At 39.7% G+C, this 17,973-nt stretch overlaps 1 protein-coding gene across 1 annotated transcript; it reads right to left on the bottom strand.

Moving 5' to 3' along the window:
- Positions 1-1,135: 1,135 nt before the first annotated feature.
- On the bottom strand, positions 1,136-1,711 carry LOC145067491 (secreted RxLR effector protein 161-like). The gene has a single exon (XM_079014624.1). It carries the CDS (start codon positions 1,709-1,711, stop codon positions 1,136-1,138), a length of 576 nt encoding a protein of 191 aa, XP_078870750.1.
- Positions 1,712-17,973: the final 16,262 nt, after the last annotated feature.

A 17,973-nucleotide genomic window follows, 5' to 3' on the forward strand; every position in this document is an offset into this window, starting at 1 on the left:
CATCAAGAATTTGCTATATTTGAGAAAATTGGGTTTTTGAGAGTATCTGTCTTGCGGGATTAAGATATCTTCTTTTGTGAAAAATGGTAAAAAACAGATCACGAGATCTTATGATGTTTCTTTTGAAATAACCATTTGGTTGAAAAGTTTGTTTGAAAATACCAAATGTAGAATATTTTTGTTTTCTTTGGTATTTCTTCGGTGAATAATTTGGCCTTTTTGTTGATTTGTCTTTATCTTGATTCATTTTTTTTTTGAAGATTTGATGTGGATAGATCTTTGTTTTTCTTTGATAAGTGATTGTTGAAATCCTTTTTGTTTCGTCATTTCTTGTTGATGGATCACGGGATCTCAATAGTTCATTTTGGTTGACTTATATCTAGGTAGGGATTGGTGGCATAAAAGACAGTTTGTCTTGTATGTAAGAAATGAATGTATCGTCCCTGGTTATTTTGATATCTAAGCAAAATTGAGACCGTGACAAGGTATAATCGGATATACCTTATAAGCAATAGTGACACACCTAGGCTCACAAGAAATGAATTCCACAGTGATATAGATTGACGAGGCACAAATTCTCACATGGGTTTTTGTTTTCATCTGAACCTCCTAACCTTATGTCCCCTTTTTAAAATCATCAATAATGAAATAAAATTGAAGGAATAAAGTTATATACATTATGAAAAGTAGCAGATTTGAACCTTCACTCCAATTGAAAATCAATATGACTTAAATCTTCATCGGGCATAAGCATCTGAAAATTAAGTCAATAGACGATTAATCACAAGGTTCTATAAAAGCTTATTATGGCAATTCTTTTATTTTATTTTTGAAGATATTTTTTTCTGAATGTTTTTGGTATTTTTGAAAAGAACGCAATTTTCAAATGTTTTTTAATTTTCTTTTTGAATAAAAGTAAACACACTTTTGTACAAACAAAAAGTAAAAGTTTAAGGATGGATGTTATATGGATTTAACATTCCTAGACGGCCTAGGAAGTATTGAAACTTTGTTTCATCAAGAGCCTTAGTGAAGACATCGGCAATTTGATCTTCGGAGTTGATGAAGTGTAGTTCAATATGACCCTTTAGAATGTTGTATTTGATAAAGTGATATCGAATGTCGATGTGCTTTGTCATGGAATGGTGAACGGGATTGTGAGAAATGGCAATTGCACTGGTTGAGTCACAAAATATGGGAATTTTGAGATTTTGAAGCCATAGTCACGCAGTTGAGTTTGCATCCATATGACTTGTGAACAACAGCTGGCGGCAGCGACATATTCAGCTTCTGTTGTTGATGTGGATACATAAGTCTGTTTCTTTGAAGTCCAACTCACTAGTCTACCTCCTAGGAATTGACAGCTACCAGATGTACTCTTTCTATCTAGCTTGCATCCTCCATAGTCTGAGTCGGTGAAAGCGTTCAGCTGAAAATCGGATTTAGCTGGATACCAAAGGCCAAGTTTGGGAGTGCCTTTAAGGTATTTGAAGATGCGTTTTACAGCAACTAAATGGGATTCCATAGGATTTGCCTGGTATCTGGCACATACACATGTAGAAAACATGATGTCAGGTCTGCTGGCAATGAGGTATAAGAGTGATCCGATCATTCCACGATATCTTTTCTGGTCAACGGGTTTGCCATTTAAGTCTACATCGATTTTGTATCCAAAAGCCATTAGGGTTTTTGCGGTTCTGGATTTGTCCATTGAAAATCAAGTGAGTAGGTTTTTGACATAATTCTCTTGGTTGATGAAAATGCCATCAGTTGACTGTTTGATTTGAAGCCCAAGAAAAGTAGTCATCTCCCTAATCATGCTCATTTCAAATTTGCTCTTCATTAGATCTGCAAACTTAACACTTAAAGATTCATCAGTAGAACCGAAAATAATGCCATCAACATATTGTTGGGTAGCGTTTTGTTATAGATTGTGTCTATTGGGCTCGCTTATTAGTCCAGTTTTGTAACTCCGGTTTGGGCCTGTCCAACCGAGAGCTTGATAGGGTTTAGTATAAATATATATGCTTGCATGCATATTAGAATATATAGAAAACGATTATTACAATAGATCAGAGCATAATTTCTTTATCGTTCTTGTAACCCTAAATCCTCTACAGTGGAAGTTCTTTATCGAGCTCTGCTGAGGATTGTTGATCTAATCATTCGACACACTTTGATCCATACTTGTGTTATTTGCAGTTTTCGCATTCATTATTTTACCTGTTATAAAGATCCAAATGATCTTCAAGTTAGTTTTATAACTTATCAATTGGTATCAGAGCTGGAGGCTGTGTAATTCATACACTTCTTTTCTGTGAAAAAGGTTGCGATTAGGGTTGTTCCGCATTTACTGATATTTATTGAGCCGTCATCCCATAATTGATGTAACTCGGTATTTATTTGTTTTGCCCTAATTTAATTCATTACAAGTCTGATCTTTTAAACAGGTTATTCGATCTAGCATGGACGAGTCACAATCAAATCCAATTAATATTTCGAACAACATCGGATCAACGACAAAGATTCCCATTCTCTATACCCATGATTACGAAGTCTGGGCGCATCACTTTGAAGACTATGTTATAGGATCTGAGGACAATGGATACCTCATCTGGGAAGCAATAGTATCTGGACCATTTGCTCATTCAGCAACTTCAAGAATTATTAAGACTCAGAAGGAGTATAATGATCTTTTGAAGGACGTTAAAGATATTGCTCAAGACGAAAAAGATAAATTTCAGTGCAATATTAAAGCATTGAGATTAATCAGATTCGCTCTTCAATCTGACACTTTCAGGCTGGTGAGTTCATGCACAACTGCCAAAGAAATATAGGATAGGCTGCGAGAGTTGTATTCTACGGACGAAGATCTTGAGCATTCCATTCAAACCTTGCTGCTGTCCGAATTTAGTGAATTCAAGCAGAGCCCTGAAGAAACCGTGACTCAAACGTTTGATCGCTTCAATCATCTTCTTAGTAAGATGATTAAACATGATATTGAAAGGAAGCTGATTGAACAAAAGGTCACGTTTTTAAACGACCTTAGATCTGAGTGGAGAGCCGTAGTGTCCACAGTTAAAGCGCATGAGCAATTCAAATCCTATTCTCTGGCGAAACTGGTAGGCATTTTGAAGTCTCAAGAAAAGATCGTGTTATAGGAGAAAAATGTGGTTTCAAGCTTGGGTTCATTAGCCCTTCTGTCCAAAAGCAAAGTTGTGACGGAAGATGAAGACCTCAACCTAGAGGATTATGACCTTAACTCTGAAGAGTATGCAATGATGGTGTCAAACCCAAAAAGGTTCATCAAGAAAAGATTCCCCACCAACAAGAACAAAAATTGGCAGGGAAGTTATAGTTCAGAAAAGGTCAGGGAAGAACCGAAGGTAGAAGAACCAAAGAAGGAACCGAAAGCTGAAGGAGATTCGGGAGTAAGCTGTTATTACTGTGGAGGAAAGAACCACTATGCGAAAGATTGTATCCTCAAGAAAATGGCAGAAAAGGATGATGAAAAAGATGAAGAAGCTTTGTTGTTGAAAAAGCTGGATGAGATCAGGAAGAAGAAATCTACTGCTAACCCTTGTATGAATGCTTTAATTGTGCAAGGTTCGGTAGCTGATGATGAGTTCGGTGGCGTGGAGATCTGGTCAACCGACTCTGAAGATGATGAAGTAAGGAAGCCTTCTCATGGAAAGGCTTATGTGGCGAAAGAAGAGAGTAGTGGTGGAAAATGCTTCATGGTGTTCGATGTATCTCAGATGAGGGGATACAACACAGATGGTGGGATTGAAGATGCAAAGGAGCGTGAGGACTTGTGCTTCACAGAAAAACCGCTCAGCGTACAGTTCAACGAACTTGATGAATTAATCAAGAAGGTACAGTCCGTTTTTATTGCATTCAAAGTACCACAAAGCTCATATGAAAAAGAATTAAAAAATGTTAATTCAAGAATCTCTCATCTAGACAGCAGTTTAACTCAAACACGAGTCACCGATTCTAACCTAACTGACCAAATAAGCAAGGTATCTTCAAAGAGTGAGGAAAGAAGGATCTGGATCGAACTGAAGGAGTCAGAGTTAATCAAAACCAAAGATGAAAACATTTATTTGCAAAGAGACAATTTAAAGCTTTTAAAACAGAGAAATGTTTTTTGTTTGATTGCTAAACGTCTTTATACTAATATCACTCAGCTTCATTTGGATTGTGAAATAGGACAAAAGATTCATCGCATAATTTTACCCTTCCTTGAGTTTAAGGAGGATGAAATTGATGCTGAAGCGTATAATTGTGAAAGTGTTATTTCGTCTGAAGAAGTTAATCCAACATACATGTATGGACTAGACAAAATCGAATCTTTCATAAAGTCCAAGGACCATAAGGACATGCTTAAAAACCTTTTGGATGAAAATAATAAACTGAAACTGAGGACCGAAACCATACAAAAATTTGACTCATTGAATTCCAACTTGAGCTCAGAAAATAAAATTGATGTTGAAAATGCATCTGAGCTTAATGAGAACGACAATATGAGTGAAATTTCTATAGAGGACACAGTTGATTGTTCAGAATTTGTCAAGAGCGAACCCGAAAACCACAAGAATCTCATTTCAGAAAATTCAGTGGAGTTTGCTCGTTTGTCCCAACAAAAGTCCCCGATTCTTGTAGAAAAGGCTGTAGTATACCAAAAGGTAAGAACCACTCCAAATCAAGTGTATAAGGTCACAGGCGTATCCGAACATCAGACCGCTGAACTCACAGCCATTGTAAACGAAGACAATGCTGATGGCTGCGACGAAATCTTCTGGTCAGCTCCCATCGACAATGCTGACGAAACGGTAGGTCTGTCTGAAAGGACTTCGTGGAAAAGTAAAGGCAGATATGTACCAGAACCTTTGAATAAGCCTGATAGTTTCGATGTGCCAAGTACCAGTGGTACAAAAGATGTTCCTGAAGAAAAAGGATTTCCTGCAAAAGAAGTCACTACTTCAAGCGAAACTTTATCCGTTCAAAATGAACCTGCTGACCGAAAGCAAAAACAAAAAGCGAATATCCATCGTCAGCCGAAGCAGGTGAGAAATCAGAAACAACAAAGAAATCAAAGATACAAGAAGAATCTCTCTGAGAGAAAACAGTTCTGGCAATCACAAAATGCCCATTACTCTTATCCTGACAGAAATTTAAAGTCAGACAAAAACACTGTTAGATCACAAGAAAGTCGTAACAACCGAAAGGAGAGGTTCGGTTATGAAGGTCAAACCAACCGAAAGGATGCGTTCGGTTCTGAAAAATTTGACAACCGAAAGCAAAGGTTCGGCTCAGAAAACACTATCAACCGAAAGCAGAGGTTCGGTTCCGAGAGCAAAAGAGACCAAAGATATAGGTTCGGTCCCACTAATGATCAAAAACAAAAGGGTCACTTAGAATCTCAAGTCAAGAAATCATCTTAGTCTAACTTCTCTCGTTCTTCTTTTAATTCTTCTAATTCCTCTCAACCTCATTCTAAATTCAATTCTTTTAATGCTCAAAATCCAAAATCATCAACATATTTGAAAGGAAAATCGAAGGTTTCCTCAGTCAAAACCGATCAAAAGCATTCCAATGTCCCAGTGCCTGAACCAGAAACCAAACCGAAAGTAACAAATCCTAATAAAATTAAGGTTTTCACTATCAAAAAGAAAGATGAAACAACACTAATAAAAAGAACATATTTGGTTGACATCTCTCTTACTATTCCTGTTCCTGTGAAAGGCTCACGAGGACCCAAGAAACTTTGGGTTCCTAAATCTGCTTAATTTTTGCAGGTTATCAGTGACGAGCAGTTTGACGAAGAATGGTACATTGACAGTGGCTGCTCGCGTCACATGACAGGAAGGAAGGAGGAACTAAGGGAATACAGGTCTCTTTCAAACGGTGGAAATATCAAGTTCAGGAACAACTCCTTCGGCACCATAAAAGGCTATGGAATGATTACAAACGGTGATTTCACGATTAGGAAGGTTGCATACGTGGAAGGACTACAACATAACCTCATTAGTGTATCTCAGCTTGTTGGAGGTATCGGTCTCAAGGTTTCATTTGATGATGAGGGTTCGGAGATAATTGAGAAAAAGACAAAAAGAGTTATTCTCAAATCGGAGTGTAAAGGTGAAATGTTTCCTCTAAACCTCAAACCTATCAAAGGGAACCCAGTTATCTGCTTGTTATCCAAAGCACAATCTGACGAAAGTTGGTTGTGGGACCGAAGGCTCTCTCATCTCAACTTTAAGGATATCAACAAACTTGTCACTGGAGGTCATGTTCGAGGTCTTCCATTGCTCAAGTACGATAGAGAACATTTATGTGCTGCATGTGAAATGGGGAAGCAGAGTCGTCAAAGTCATCCATCTATAATAAACACAAAAGTTGTTGAACCACTAGAGTTACTTCATATTGATTTGTGTGGTCCATCATTTATCGAAAGTATTGGTGGTAGCAAGTACATTCTTGTTATTGTTGATGACTTTTCGCGTTTTACGTGGGTGTTCTTTCTGAAGCTTAAATCTGAAGCGACTTACAAGCTAAAGGTGTTCATCAAGCAGGTTAAAGTACAGCTGAAGAAAGTCATTCGCAACATCAGGAGCGACAATGGACTGGAGTTCAAAAATAAAGAATTCGAAGAATTCCTGGCAGAAAAAGGAATTAGTCACAACTTCTCTGCTCCCTACACACCTCAACAAAACGGAATTGTCGAAAGACGAAACCGATCTTTGTGTGAAGCGGCCCAAACCATGCTAAGTTTCGCTTCCTTACCTTTATATTTTTGGGCTGGTGCTATTTCTGCTGCTTGTTTTACACAGAACAGGTCATATCTCAATAAGCGCTTCACTCTCACTCCTTATGAGATCATCGACAACAGAAAGCCAAATGTCAAATTTTTCCATGTGTTCGGTTCACGGTGTTTCATCTTCAATTCTAAAGAACACCGCAACAAGTTTGATGTCAAAGCCGATGAAGGGATATTTTTGGGCTATTCTCTTACTTCTAAAGCGTACAGGGTATTAAACAAGCGCTCGAGGAAAATAGAAGAAACTTATTACGTGACTTTTGATGATAACTATGTCAAAAAGCTAAAAACCAACAAGGACACAGCTGGAGAAATCTTTCCTCAAACTGGCCAAGTCACAGCCTCAATCGCAAACCTCTTTGAGAAGTTCGTCGAGTTATTTGATGAACCAGAGAAGGACACTTTCTCAGAAGCCAGCGTAGCAGAGAACATGATAGATCATTTGAAGCAACTTGTAGAAGATGATGCAAAGAGAATGAATAAAGGAGGATCAAGCTCTGACGACCCTCCGCAACACAATGCTTCAGTTGAGGGGGAGGATCCATCTTCGTCATCACAGCCGAGCTCACATGTTGAGGGGGAGATAAGTTCTCAAGCTGCTCCTGAACGCACTTCACCAACCGAAAGTGCTTCACCACCCGAAGGTGCATCAATGCCCGAAAGCTCAGCACCACAAGAAACCTCTGTAGCTCAAGAAACTCAAGACACACCAGAAAGCTTATCCATCGAGGGGGAGAATGTAGATTTGTCTTACGACTATGAAAGTCAATCTGAACTAGAAGAGATGGTAAACGCTGAATTGGATCCATCCTTTGATCCAAACTACCCTCCTCTCGTCAAATGGACCAGAGATCATCCTGTCTCCCAGGTTGTTGGTAATGTGTCTGAAAAAGTTCTGACCCGATCACAACTCAAGGCAAAACAGACTTCCTTGTTTTCAAAAGTAGAATTTTGTATGTTTAACTCCTTCGTCTCAAAAGTTGAACCTAAGACAGTTAACATTGCTCTTGATCACTCCGATTGGGTTCAAGCTATGCAAGACGAACTAAATGAATTCGAAAGGAACAAAGTTTGGCGACTCATTCCAACTCCTCCAGATGCCTCAGTTGTTGGTCTCAAATGGGTCTTCAGGAACAAAATTGACAAGGAAGGGAACGTGATACGAAACAAAGCACGTCTGGTAGTGAAAGGATACTGTCAGGAGGAAGGAATTGACTACGAAGAGACTTTCGCTCCTGTAGCTAGGCTGGAATCCGTTAGAATATTTCTCGCCTATGCTGCACACAAAAACTTTGAAGTCTACCAAATGGACGTCAAGTGTGCATTTCTCAATGGAGAACTTGAAGAAACAGTGTACGTGGAGCAACCTCCTGGATTCGTAAATGAAAGGTATCCTAATCATTGTTATATTTTGGACAAAGCCGTGTATGGACTGAAACAAGCTCCGAGAGCCTGGTATGAAACGCTGACAAAGTTTTTAAAGATGTCCAAATTCAAACAAGGTTCGGTTGACCCAACCTTCTTTCGTAAGAAGGAAAGTAACCACCTTATGATTGTTCAAATTGATGTCGATGATATCATCTTTGGCTCTACAAATCCTTGCTTAACGGCAGAATTCAGAAAGCTGATGGAGACTAAATTTGAAATGAGCTCAATGGGTCCAATTAACTTTTTCCTTGGTTTAAATATTAGACAGGGACCCGAAGGCATCTTTATTAATCAGGAAGCTTACACGAAGACTCTCCTTGCAAACTTTGGCATGATGGGAGATTCAAAAGTCAAAGTTCCCATGGCGTTGGGCACCAAGCTCACTCCATCCTTGGATAAGCCAGCAGTAGATATTACGCTATACCGCCAGATGATTGGTTCACTGATGTATCTTACTGCTAGCAGGCCTAATATCATGTTCTCTGTTTGTTATTGTGCTAGATTTCAGGCGAATCCACGTGAACCTCATATGCTTGCAGTCAATAACATTCTTCATTATCTCAAGCGAACTACCTCTTTAGGTCTATGGTATCCATCCAACTCGGGCTTCTTCGTTCAGGCCTACTCAAATGCAGACCTTGGAGGTTGTGGACTAGACAGGAAAAGCACCACGGGAGGCTGCCAATTTTTAGACGGAAAGTTAGTTAGTTGGCAATCAAAGAAACAAACCTGTGTGTCTTTATCCACAGCTGAGGCAGAATACATTGCAGCTGCCTCCTGTACTTCTCAAGTGATTTGGATCCAGAGTCAACTCCGGGATTATGGACTCAATATGAAAAAGATCCCACTATATTGCAACTCAGAAAGTGCAATTAGGATCTGTCATAACCCAGTGCAACACTCGAAGACTAAGCATATAGCACTGAGGTATCACTTCATTAAAGATCATGTGGAAGATGGAAATGTTGAAATTCACTTTGTTAGAACCACTGATCAACTGGCTGATGTCTTCACCAAAGCCCTTCCTGAAGCGTCGTTCAACAAAATTCTACAAGGACTAGGTATGATGGAATCAGATTCAGTACCACAAAATACCTCTCAAACTGAAACGTAAGAAGCAAAATAAACCGAATGTTCGGGTTCGGCTGGATAATCTGGCTTTCGCTCATCAATTAAAGGTAGTTTTCTTGGTTGTAAATTTCATGTACAATTGTTCCAAAATTATTTATCTTATTGTCAAAAGTATTTCCTTTTTGAAAATCTAATTTCTTCGATAACCGAAATCGACCGAACACTCGGGTTCGGCTTTCCAAAAATTTTCAAAACCGAAACCAACCGAACGCTCGGGTTCGGTTTTCCAACATTTTTCAAAACCGAAACCAACCAACGCTCGGGTTCGGTTTTTCAAAATTTTTCTCAACCGAAATCAACCGAACGCTTTGGTTCGGTTCCAAAGTTTTTTTTTTTTTATCTTTTTATTTTCTTTCTCAGTCTTATTTTTTTATTATTTATCATTTATTTTTTTTAATATCAAAAATTCCAAAAATATTTCTTTTCTTTTAAATATCAAAAACTCCAAAAATATTTTGTTCTTTATTTTCTTTTTGGCTTTAATTTTATTTGTGTGTTTGTTTATGGGGAAATTGTTGAATTAGTTAAGTGTCCCTAGAAGCATGCTGCTGTATGTGCCCAAAGCCTCATCGGATTCTGAATAATAGCCTTAAATGACTTGGTATACACAACCCTGTCTTCCCAATTAGGCTATCACATTTATTCTAATCGTGAGCTACCTAACTCTCTTCTCACATGAGATAAGAGTTTTCTGCTTGGTCCTATTTTCCACAGCAGAGGTACTTTGATTTCTTACACAATCTCTATTGCATTTCTCCATCACTTTCGTTTCACAAAAGTAACCCTTGAGACTCTCAGCAATTACCACTGAGGTTTATGGTTACACAATTTCTGTGTTTATGATCTTAGTTTCGTGCCACTACGAGCTGAGTGAAACCCAAAATTCAATACCCAATCTGAATTGAAGGTGAACAATTATATTGCTCTAGTTCTCACTTATGAATTGACGGTCATATCTTCATGAAGTCTCAAATTTTTCTTTTGTGTGATTCCTATGAAATTGTTAAAAACCATAACATTACTTCCCTTGGGATCCAGTTTTTTATTTTTGTTGAGATTTTATATTTCCTAGCTAATTTAAAATGATTACCAACCTACTTGTTCTACAGACTACACCGGTCTCACAAGTACTTTGTTCACTTTCTATCTTATTTCAAGATTAGCACTGTTGAATCAAAGCAAAAGCCACCCTAAACAGCTTAATTAAAAGAAGCCTTTCAACACTTCTCAATAAGTGTTTGATTGTTATTCAACGGGAAACCACACTAACACTTTAAGGTCTCTGTTGACCTTGAAGGAACAGATTCGTGTCCGGGATCATTTGTTTCATGTCTTTATTGACATCACAATTTTTCCTAAAAAGGATTGCTTTATTTCTTTTCTTTTACACCCTTAGCACAAAAATCTTTGATTTTCCAAAACTCTGGTTCTAATAATTACAGGCTTTCTCATTGGATTGGTGGTTAATTATAAGTTGTGGTCAATTTTAATCCACGTGGGAGCATTGTTCAAAAGATACCATTACACTTTAAAGGGATAAGATGAAGATTTGTTGACTTAGGCAGGAGTCCAATCGGTTTGATTTCAAACGGCGTAAAAGAGAAAGCGTGCGAATTGGAAACGTCTAATCTCCAAATGACATCGCAGACGCGTGTGTGAATTTGAAACGGTTCTTCTCTGAATGAAGCAGAAGAGGCGCGTGTGAATCTGAAACGCTTCAAATCTAAACGGCGCTTGATGGGAGGCGTGTTCTTAGGGATTTGAAATTCTCTCTCATGCGTGATCATCGGCTACCCCAACTGTCACGCATCAGTAAACTCCGAAAAACCCTTCCGTTCTCAATCAAAGATTTGGGAAGATCTTTCTCTCTCCTTAAACCCCAGTATAAAAGGCAACATCCTCTACCATTTACCTCTTTACTGTAATTAAAATTCCCGGAGCGCAAGAAATCTCTGAACTTTTACTGTTCATCATCTTCTCCACTTTCTTCAAACAATGGCTGATTCTTCTTCTGTTCACGCCACTTCCCATATACTGCCTATTCGCCCATAACAATGCCTCATCATCGACCTAACCCCTCATGCTTATGATTCCTACATGTTCCCCATTATCGAGTGCTTGAAGTTTTCGCCGATTGCTCCTGCACTTTCAAGGGCGGAATCCATTCCAATGGAGTTCCTGTCGCAAATCTATGCGACTGCTCATTACGACAAAGTGGTTGACAGGATCTTCTTTGACATTTCTCATCACAAAGCGTCCATCTCCAAGCAACGATTTTGCTCCTTGTTAGGGTTTGACGTTGACCCTACGAGGGTTAATCCAGAGACAATTCCAATGGGGAACCTGTTCAATATGTTTTACAACATGGGTTATACGGAGGTGCTTACTTCCGTCGCCAAATTCAAGAAGTCGTGCTTGCCGCCACAGTGGAACGGATTGTTCACTGTGTTATTCAAAGGACTTTCTGAAAGGAGTTCTGGCTCTGATGGCTCCAGTCGACTGTTTCTGTCCATCTTGTATGGTGTCTACAATGGCATCAATGTCGATTATGGGTTTGTTCTTTGGCAACAACTCATCCAGAGTCTTTCCTCTTCTTCATGGCATTCAGAGGTGTCTTATGCTAGGTTTTGGACCTTGATTACGCAGTGGGTGATGGACAAGTACAACGTCCCAATTGTCGCCGGTGCACCGATGTCTTCGATTGGTACCTTTCATACCACGAAGATCATCGTCTCAGATGCTTCCAAATTTCCCTTCAATGGTTCCATTCCGGAATCTATGTATGCTGACGTTCCAGCTGACAGCCGGATTATCAGAACCTACAAAGAATTCAGGCGTTCTGGTCCGAGGGATCTCACACCGGAGATGTTGAAATCGATTCATGAAGCCGACAAGCCTGCTCCAAGAGGCAAGAGGGCTGACAAAGGGAAACAGGTGGCGAAAGGGGCTAAAGGCCCTTCTCCTAAGAAGAGGAAACCCACAAAAGCTGCTCAGTCTCCGCAGCAAAAGAGGCGAAAAACTCAACCCATGAGAAAGCTAGTTATCGCTTCTTCATCCAGTGAGTCAGAGGGTGAGAGTTCGGATTCTGACGACTCTCCAAGAGGCAACACACCACCCAGATCTCCTACCCCTGAGATTCAAATCCCTCCTTCTCCAATTCCCTCTCCTCCTAAAACTATTCCTACTTCCATTCCCACCATAAACCCCTTTACCCACATTCCAAACACTTCAATCCCAATGCCACCTCCAATATTCACCGAAGCAACCACAACATCCACTGCAAATGTTAGAGCCAACGTATCTGATACGGGGGTTCATACTGATGCAACCGAACCTCCAACAGCACTCGAAACCATAAACACAACCGAAACCCAAAAAGCACCCGAACCTATCCCTATACCTACACCCGAAACAACCCAACCCGAACCTACCCATACCACTGTACCACCAGCTTCACCACCACCACCATCTCCTGGTCACGCCTCTGATGGAGACGACAATTTCCTTGGCGGGGAAAACATGACGTTTGATTCGGTCTACTTCAGTCCATTTCAGGTGCAGAGCGATGATGATGATGACGCTCTGGTCACAAAGAAACATCTTAAGGAGCTCCATGACAAGGTCGACTTGCTTATTGCCTCTTCTTCCACGTCTCAATCATCACTCTCTGATGCTGCTATTTAGAAGATTGTTGACGCTTTCTCAAGGACTCAGCAAGATTCTATCGCTTCTGCATCCTCCGTCATCGATGCCTCAACGAAAGCCTGTCAGGCTGCGACCGAAAAAGTCGATAAATTATTTTCTGATGCCTCTGCCCTGTTAAAGTCTTTACAGGAGAGTGCTAATGTCACCAAGACTACGTTGGAACCAATTGTTCAACAGTTGGCCACGTTTGTCTCTACTGAGTTGAAGTCCTTTGCTTCACTTCGTCAATCGCTTATAGACGACAACTCAGCGTTTCATGCTTCTATTGACGAGCGTCTCTCAAAGCTTCAAGAAGATTTGGCGGTTGAGAACTCGTTGATGGATGTTTTGGCAAAGAAGACCACTGCCCTGAAAGTCAAGAGTGCTCAACTTTCCCATTCTCAATAGCAGATTGACACTCTTTGATCCGAACGGGAGGTCATTAAGACGTGTGTTTCGGATGTCCACTCAGCCATCTCCAACATCCTCGAAGCACATGATCCAATCCTTAACCATTCTGTGAGGCGTACCCTTGCAGAGAAGCTCGCTCCCGCCCTAGACCTGTTAAGCAAAATTGAAGGGCTACCCGATTTCGTGTCCATTCCGAAACAAGGGGGAGAAAAGGAGTCTGTATCTCAACCACCTCATTCCTCAAAGGCAACTCACACAACCGAACCTCCTCCTGTAGGCCAAGCCTCTGGTTCGGGTGTGAAAGATAAAGGCAAGAAGATTGCTGAGGAAGAAGAGGAAGATGACGAAGAAACCATTGCCGACTTGTTGAAACGTAAAAGTCGACGCAATGAGGCTGATGACAGTGCTCGTGTGGCAAAAGAAGCTGAAGAAGCGGAACGCAAACAAAAGGAAGCCCACGACCTTCTCGAGAGTAGGAAAACTCTTTTTCCTACTTGGACTCTCGAGAGGATGATAAAGGAAGCAATCGACACTCCGAGCATCTTATGGCTGGAACCAGTTATTTCTTTTGACTGTTCCAATACTGTCGACTCTCAGTTCGACATGCCACTGACCCGAAAGGCGTTCATCTTTCACGCCTTCACCAACGTTGCAGAGTTCCCTCATCCTCATCCCAAGGTTGATCGGGACTTAATTGAATTCTAAACCTGGAGCGCTCAGAAGATTATCAACGTTCGGGTCTTGAAACCGTACACTGAAGGGATGTTCGTTAACGTTCGGTTCAAGGTGCTTAGGGGATCTGCCAAAACCAAACATGCCATTTCTTTAGCAGATCTTCTGAACCTCAATCCCCATGACTGGATCATCCTGCACAACATCCTTCTGACTAATGAAGCTAAATATGGTTCGATCATTGACCATCTCAAGAGGATGCTGGTGTGCTACATCATGGAAGTTGCACTGATGGATCAGGAGATAGCAAGCGTCTTCAAGAAGAAACCAACAATATCTCTTATTGGCTCGGCCAGTGATCTAAACCAAATGTAGATGGGCAAAATTGACTCGAGGCGAAACTCAGTCATGTTCACTAGGAATGAAGGACAGAAATGTCTTTTTGCCTTAGCTGATAAGCATCTGTACACCACTGCTTGCCTAGAGCATGTGTTGGGGATCATCCACAGATGCAAACAAAACACAGCGGATGATGTCAAGTATTTCGACGACATGATACACTGGTACATTCGGTTCAGACAGACGATCCTTGCGCTTATCTCACGTCTGTTTGATACTGTCAAGAAGAAGGTTCCCGCTGCTGGCCCAAGAAAAAAGAAGAAGTAATCTCGCTCCAATTTGACGCAAAGGGGGAGATTGTTGGATAGTGTTTTCTTATAGATTGCGTCTATTAGGCTCGCTTATTAGTCCAGTTTTGTAACTCCGGTTTGGGCCTGTCCAACTGAGAGCTTGATAGGGTTTAGTATAAATATATATATATATGCTTGCATGCATATTAGAATATATAGAAAACGATTATTACGATAGATCAGAGCATAATTTCTTTATCGTTCTTGTAACCCTAAATCCTCTACAGTGGAAGTTCTTTATCGAGCTCTGCTGAGGATTGTTGATCTAATCATTCGACACACTTTGATCCATACTTGTGTTATTTGCAGTTTTCGCATTCATTATTTTACCTGTTATAAAGATCCAAACGATCTTCAAGTTAGTTTTATAACTTATCACATATATTTGTATGATTAACAAATGTTTATTAAAGATTTTACGAAAGAGGCTTTGATTGATTGAACCTCTTTTAAAACCCGATTCTTCGAGAAAGGTTGACAACGTGGCATACCAAGCTCAGGGTTCTTGTTTCAAGCCATAGACAACTTTCTGCAATTTCAAGATGTGATCTGGAAATTTGGGATCTTCGAAACCTGGTGGTTGTCGGATGTATACTTCGCAATCTATCTCTCCGTGTAGGAATGCACATTTAATGTCCATTTTGAATACTTTGAAGTTCTTATGCGTAACATATGTAAGAAAGATGTGAACGGGCAACTGGAGCATACGTTTCATCGTAGTTGATTCCCTCTTGTTGTGAATATCCTTTGACTACAAGACGTGCCTTGTTTCGACAAATGATTCCTTGATCGTCAATCTTGTTTCTGTATACCCATCTTGAACCTATAACAGTAACATCGGGTGGAGTAGGAACAAGATTCCATACTTCGTTTCTTTCAAATTCTGCTAGCTCTTCTTGCATAGCTTTTACCCAGTCTGGATCTTTTATAGCAGAATGTATGGTTTTGGGTTCAGTCATGGATAAGAAGGCTTCAAATAAACATTCATTTGTGGATGCGGCTCTAGTATGAATGCCTGAGTTGGGATCTCCGATGATTTGTTCTGTTGGATGATTTCTGGTCCACTTTATTAAGCAATTCTCTTCCACTATAATAATTGGAGTTTTAGTATCCCATTTTTCTTCTCCAGGTGTTTCATCTTGGAATAGGTTTGAAGGTTCCCCCATAAATGATGCATCGGGATTGTTTTGGCTATTTGCGGATGGGGTGTTCAAAGGAGGATTTGGTGTTTGTTTCAAAGAGGAAGTAAGTGTTGGTGGTTCCCCCTCGAATTGATGTGCATCATTTTGGTTTGTTTGTGGAATAACTTCATTGGGTGTTCCTGTAGGGTCAATTGAAGTAGTTAGAAGTTCAGAATTGTAAGCGGTTTTTGGTTGCTCAAAAAGTAAATCAAGATCGATTTCAATGTCTATGTCAGGAGAAGGTGTTTGTTGAATTGGATTTTGAAAAATATTTTCAATCATTTTAGAACCAAAATGCTCACAATCCAATTTCCTGATATAAAATTCATCAAAATGTACATTGGTACTTTCTTCAATTACTCTAGTACGTTTGTTTAGTGGTCGATAAGCAGCTGAAGAAAACGAGTAACCAAGGAAAATTCCTTCGTCCGACCTTGATCCAAATTTTGAAAGGTGATCTTTCTTGTTCTTTACGAAGCATCGACAACCACAAATATGGAAAAATTTGATGTTTGGTTTTCGGTTGTTAATGACTTCATATGGTGTTTTATAAAGATGTTTATGGATTAAGGAACGATTTTGAGTGTAGCAAGTTGTGGCTATTGCTTCTGCCCAGAAGTATTGTGGTAGATCAGCGAAGATAAACATTGATCTTGCAGCTTCACATAAAGTTCGGTTCCTTCTTTCAACAACACCGTTCTGTTGTGGAGTGTATGGGGCTGAGAAGTTATGTTCAATTCCTTTGTATTTGAGAAATGAATCTAGAGTCTTGTTTTTGAACTCTAAACCATTATCACTTCGGATTCTTCGAACAGGTCGTTTGAGCTTCAGTTCAATTTGTTTGATGAAGTTGATCATCTCTTTAGATGCTTCTGATTTTAGTCTTAAGAAAAATGTCACAACTGGAAATTTTGTGTCATGTAATCTATACACTCAAGTTCATGTGAATCAAAAATTTAAGAGCATGTGTGATACCTACTATTATGACATCAAAAACTTCAATCAAATACATTATACAAGTACTACAAATAGTCATCAAACAATTGGAAACCATAGAAGTTCTTGTTTAGGTCCACTTTGGACTAGGACTTCCTTATTGGACCCAAATGGACCAATAAGCTTCCAATTTGACTATCATGGGCTTAGAACCCTAATTGGGCTCTATTTGGACCCACATTAATTTATTTCAACATTTTGGGCCATTTTGGGCCTAGAATGAAATGAATTAAAAGCTTTGATCCATGAATAACCCAAACTAGTCCAACAAAAATGTAAAAATCATACTATATTCTTTTATGTTAAAACTCACCCAAACTAACTCTAATATTGGGCTTAGGGGCAAAAAGCCCAAAATTTTCCTTTTCCCTTCAAAACTCTCGGCCCAAGGCCCAAACCCAAAAGAAGAGAGGGTTGACTTTGTGTGTGACACCTCACCATTACCCAAGGGATTTCCATGCAACATATCACATACCTCCATGCAAGTATCACTTCAAAGATCACTTCTCCTTTCCTCTCCCCTCACTCTCGGCCGAAACACACACACACACATACACCAAAAATCTCTCAAACTCTCTCTAGAACACTCAAGAACACTTCCTACCTCTCCACTCAAAGATCTCGAAATTTAAGAAGCTTTCAAGAGGATCCTTCCACAAACTCTTCATCTAAGGTAAGATTATGCTTGGATCTATGACTTAGGTTCTTTGTGTTATCAAAATCTTTTCCTAATCCATGCAAAAATCGTGATCTTACCTCTTAGAAGCATACCAAACTCGAGATCTTTAAGAAAAGGGTGCTAAGGCCAAAAATCACCAAGTTTTCTTCCATCTTTTCTTCAAAAACCGAAATCACACACTAAGGTGAGCTTCATACCCCCTATTTTCTGTTTTTATGAGTTTTGTGGGGGGGGGGGGGAATACAAGTGAAAGTGTAGATCTATATGTGTTTTGTATGC

The sequence above is a fragment of the Lactuca serriola genome, chromosome 8 (genome assembly GCF_051521515.1).
Source record: "Lactuca serriola cultivar US96UC23 chromosome 8, Lser_US96UC23_V15, whole genome shotgun sequence".
NCBI classification, from domain to species: Eukaryota; Viridiplantae; Streptophyta; class Magnoliopsida; order Asterales; family Asteraceae; genus Lactuca; species Lactuca serriola.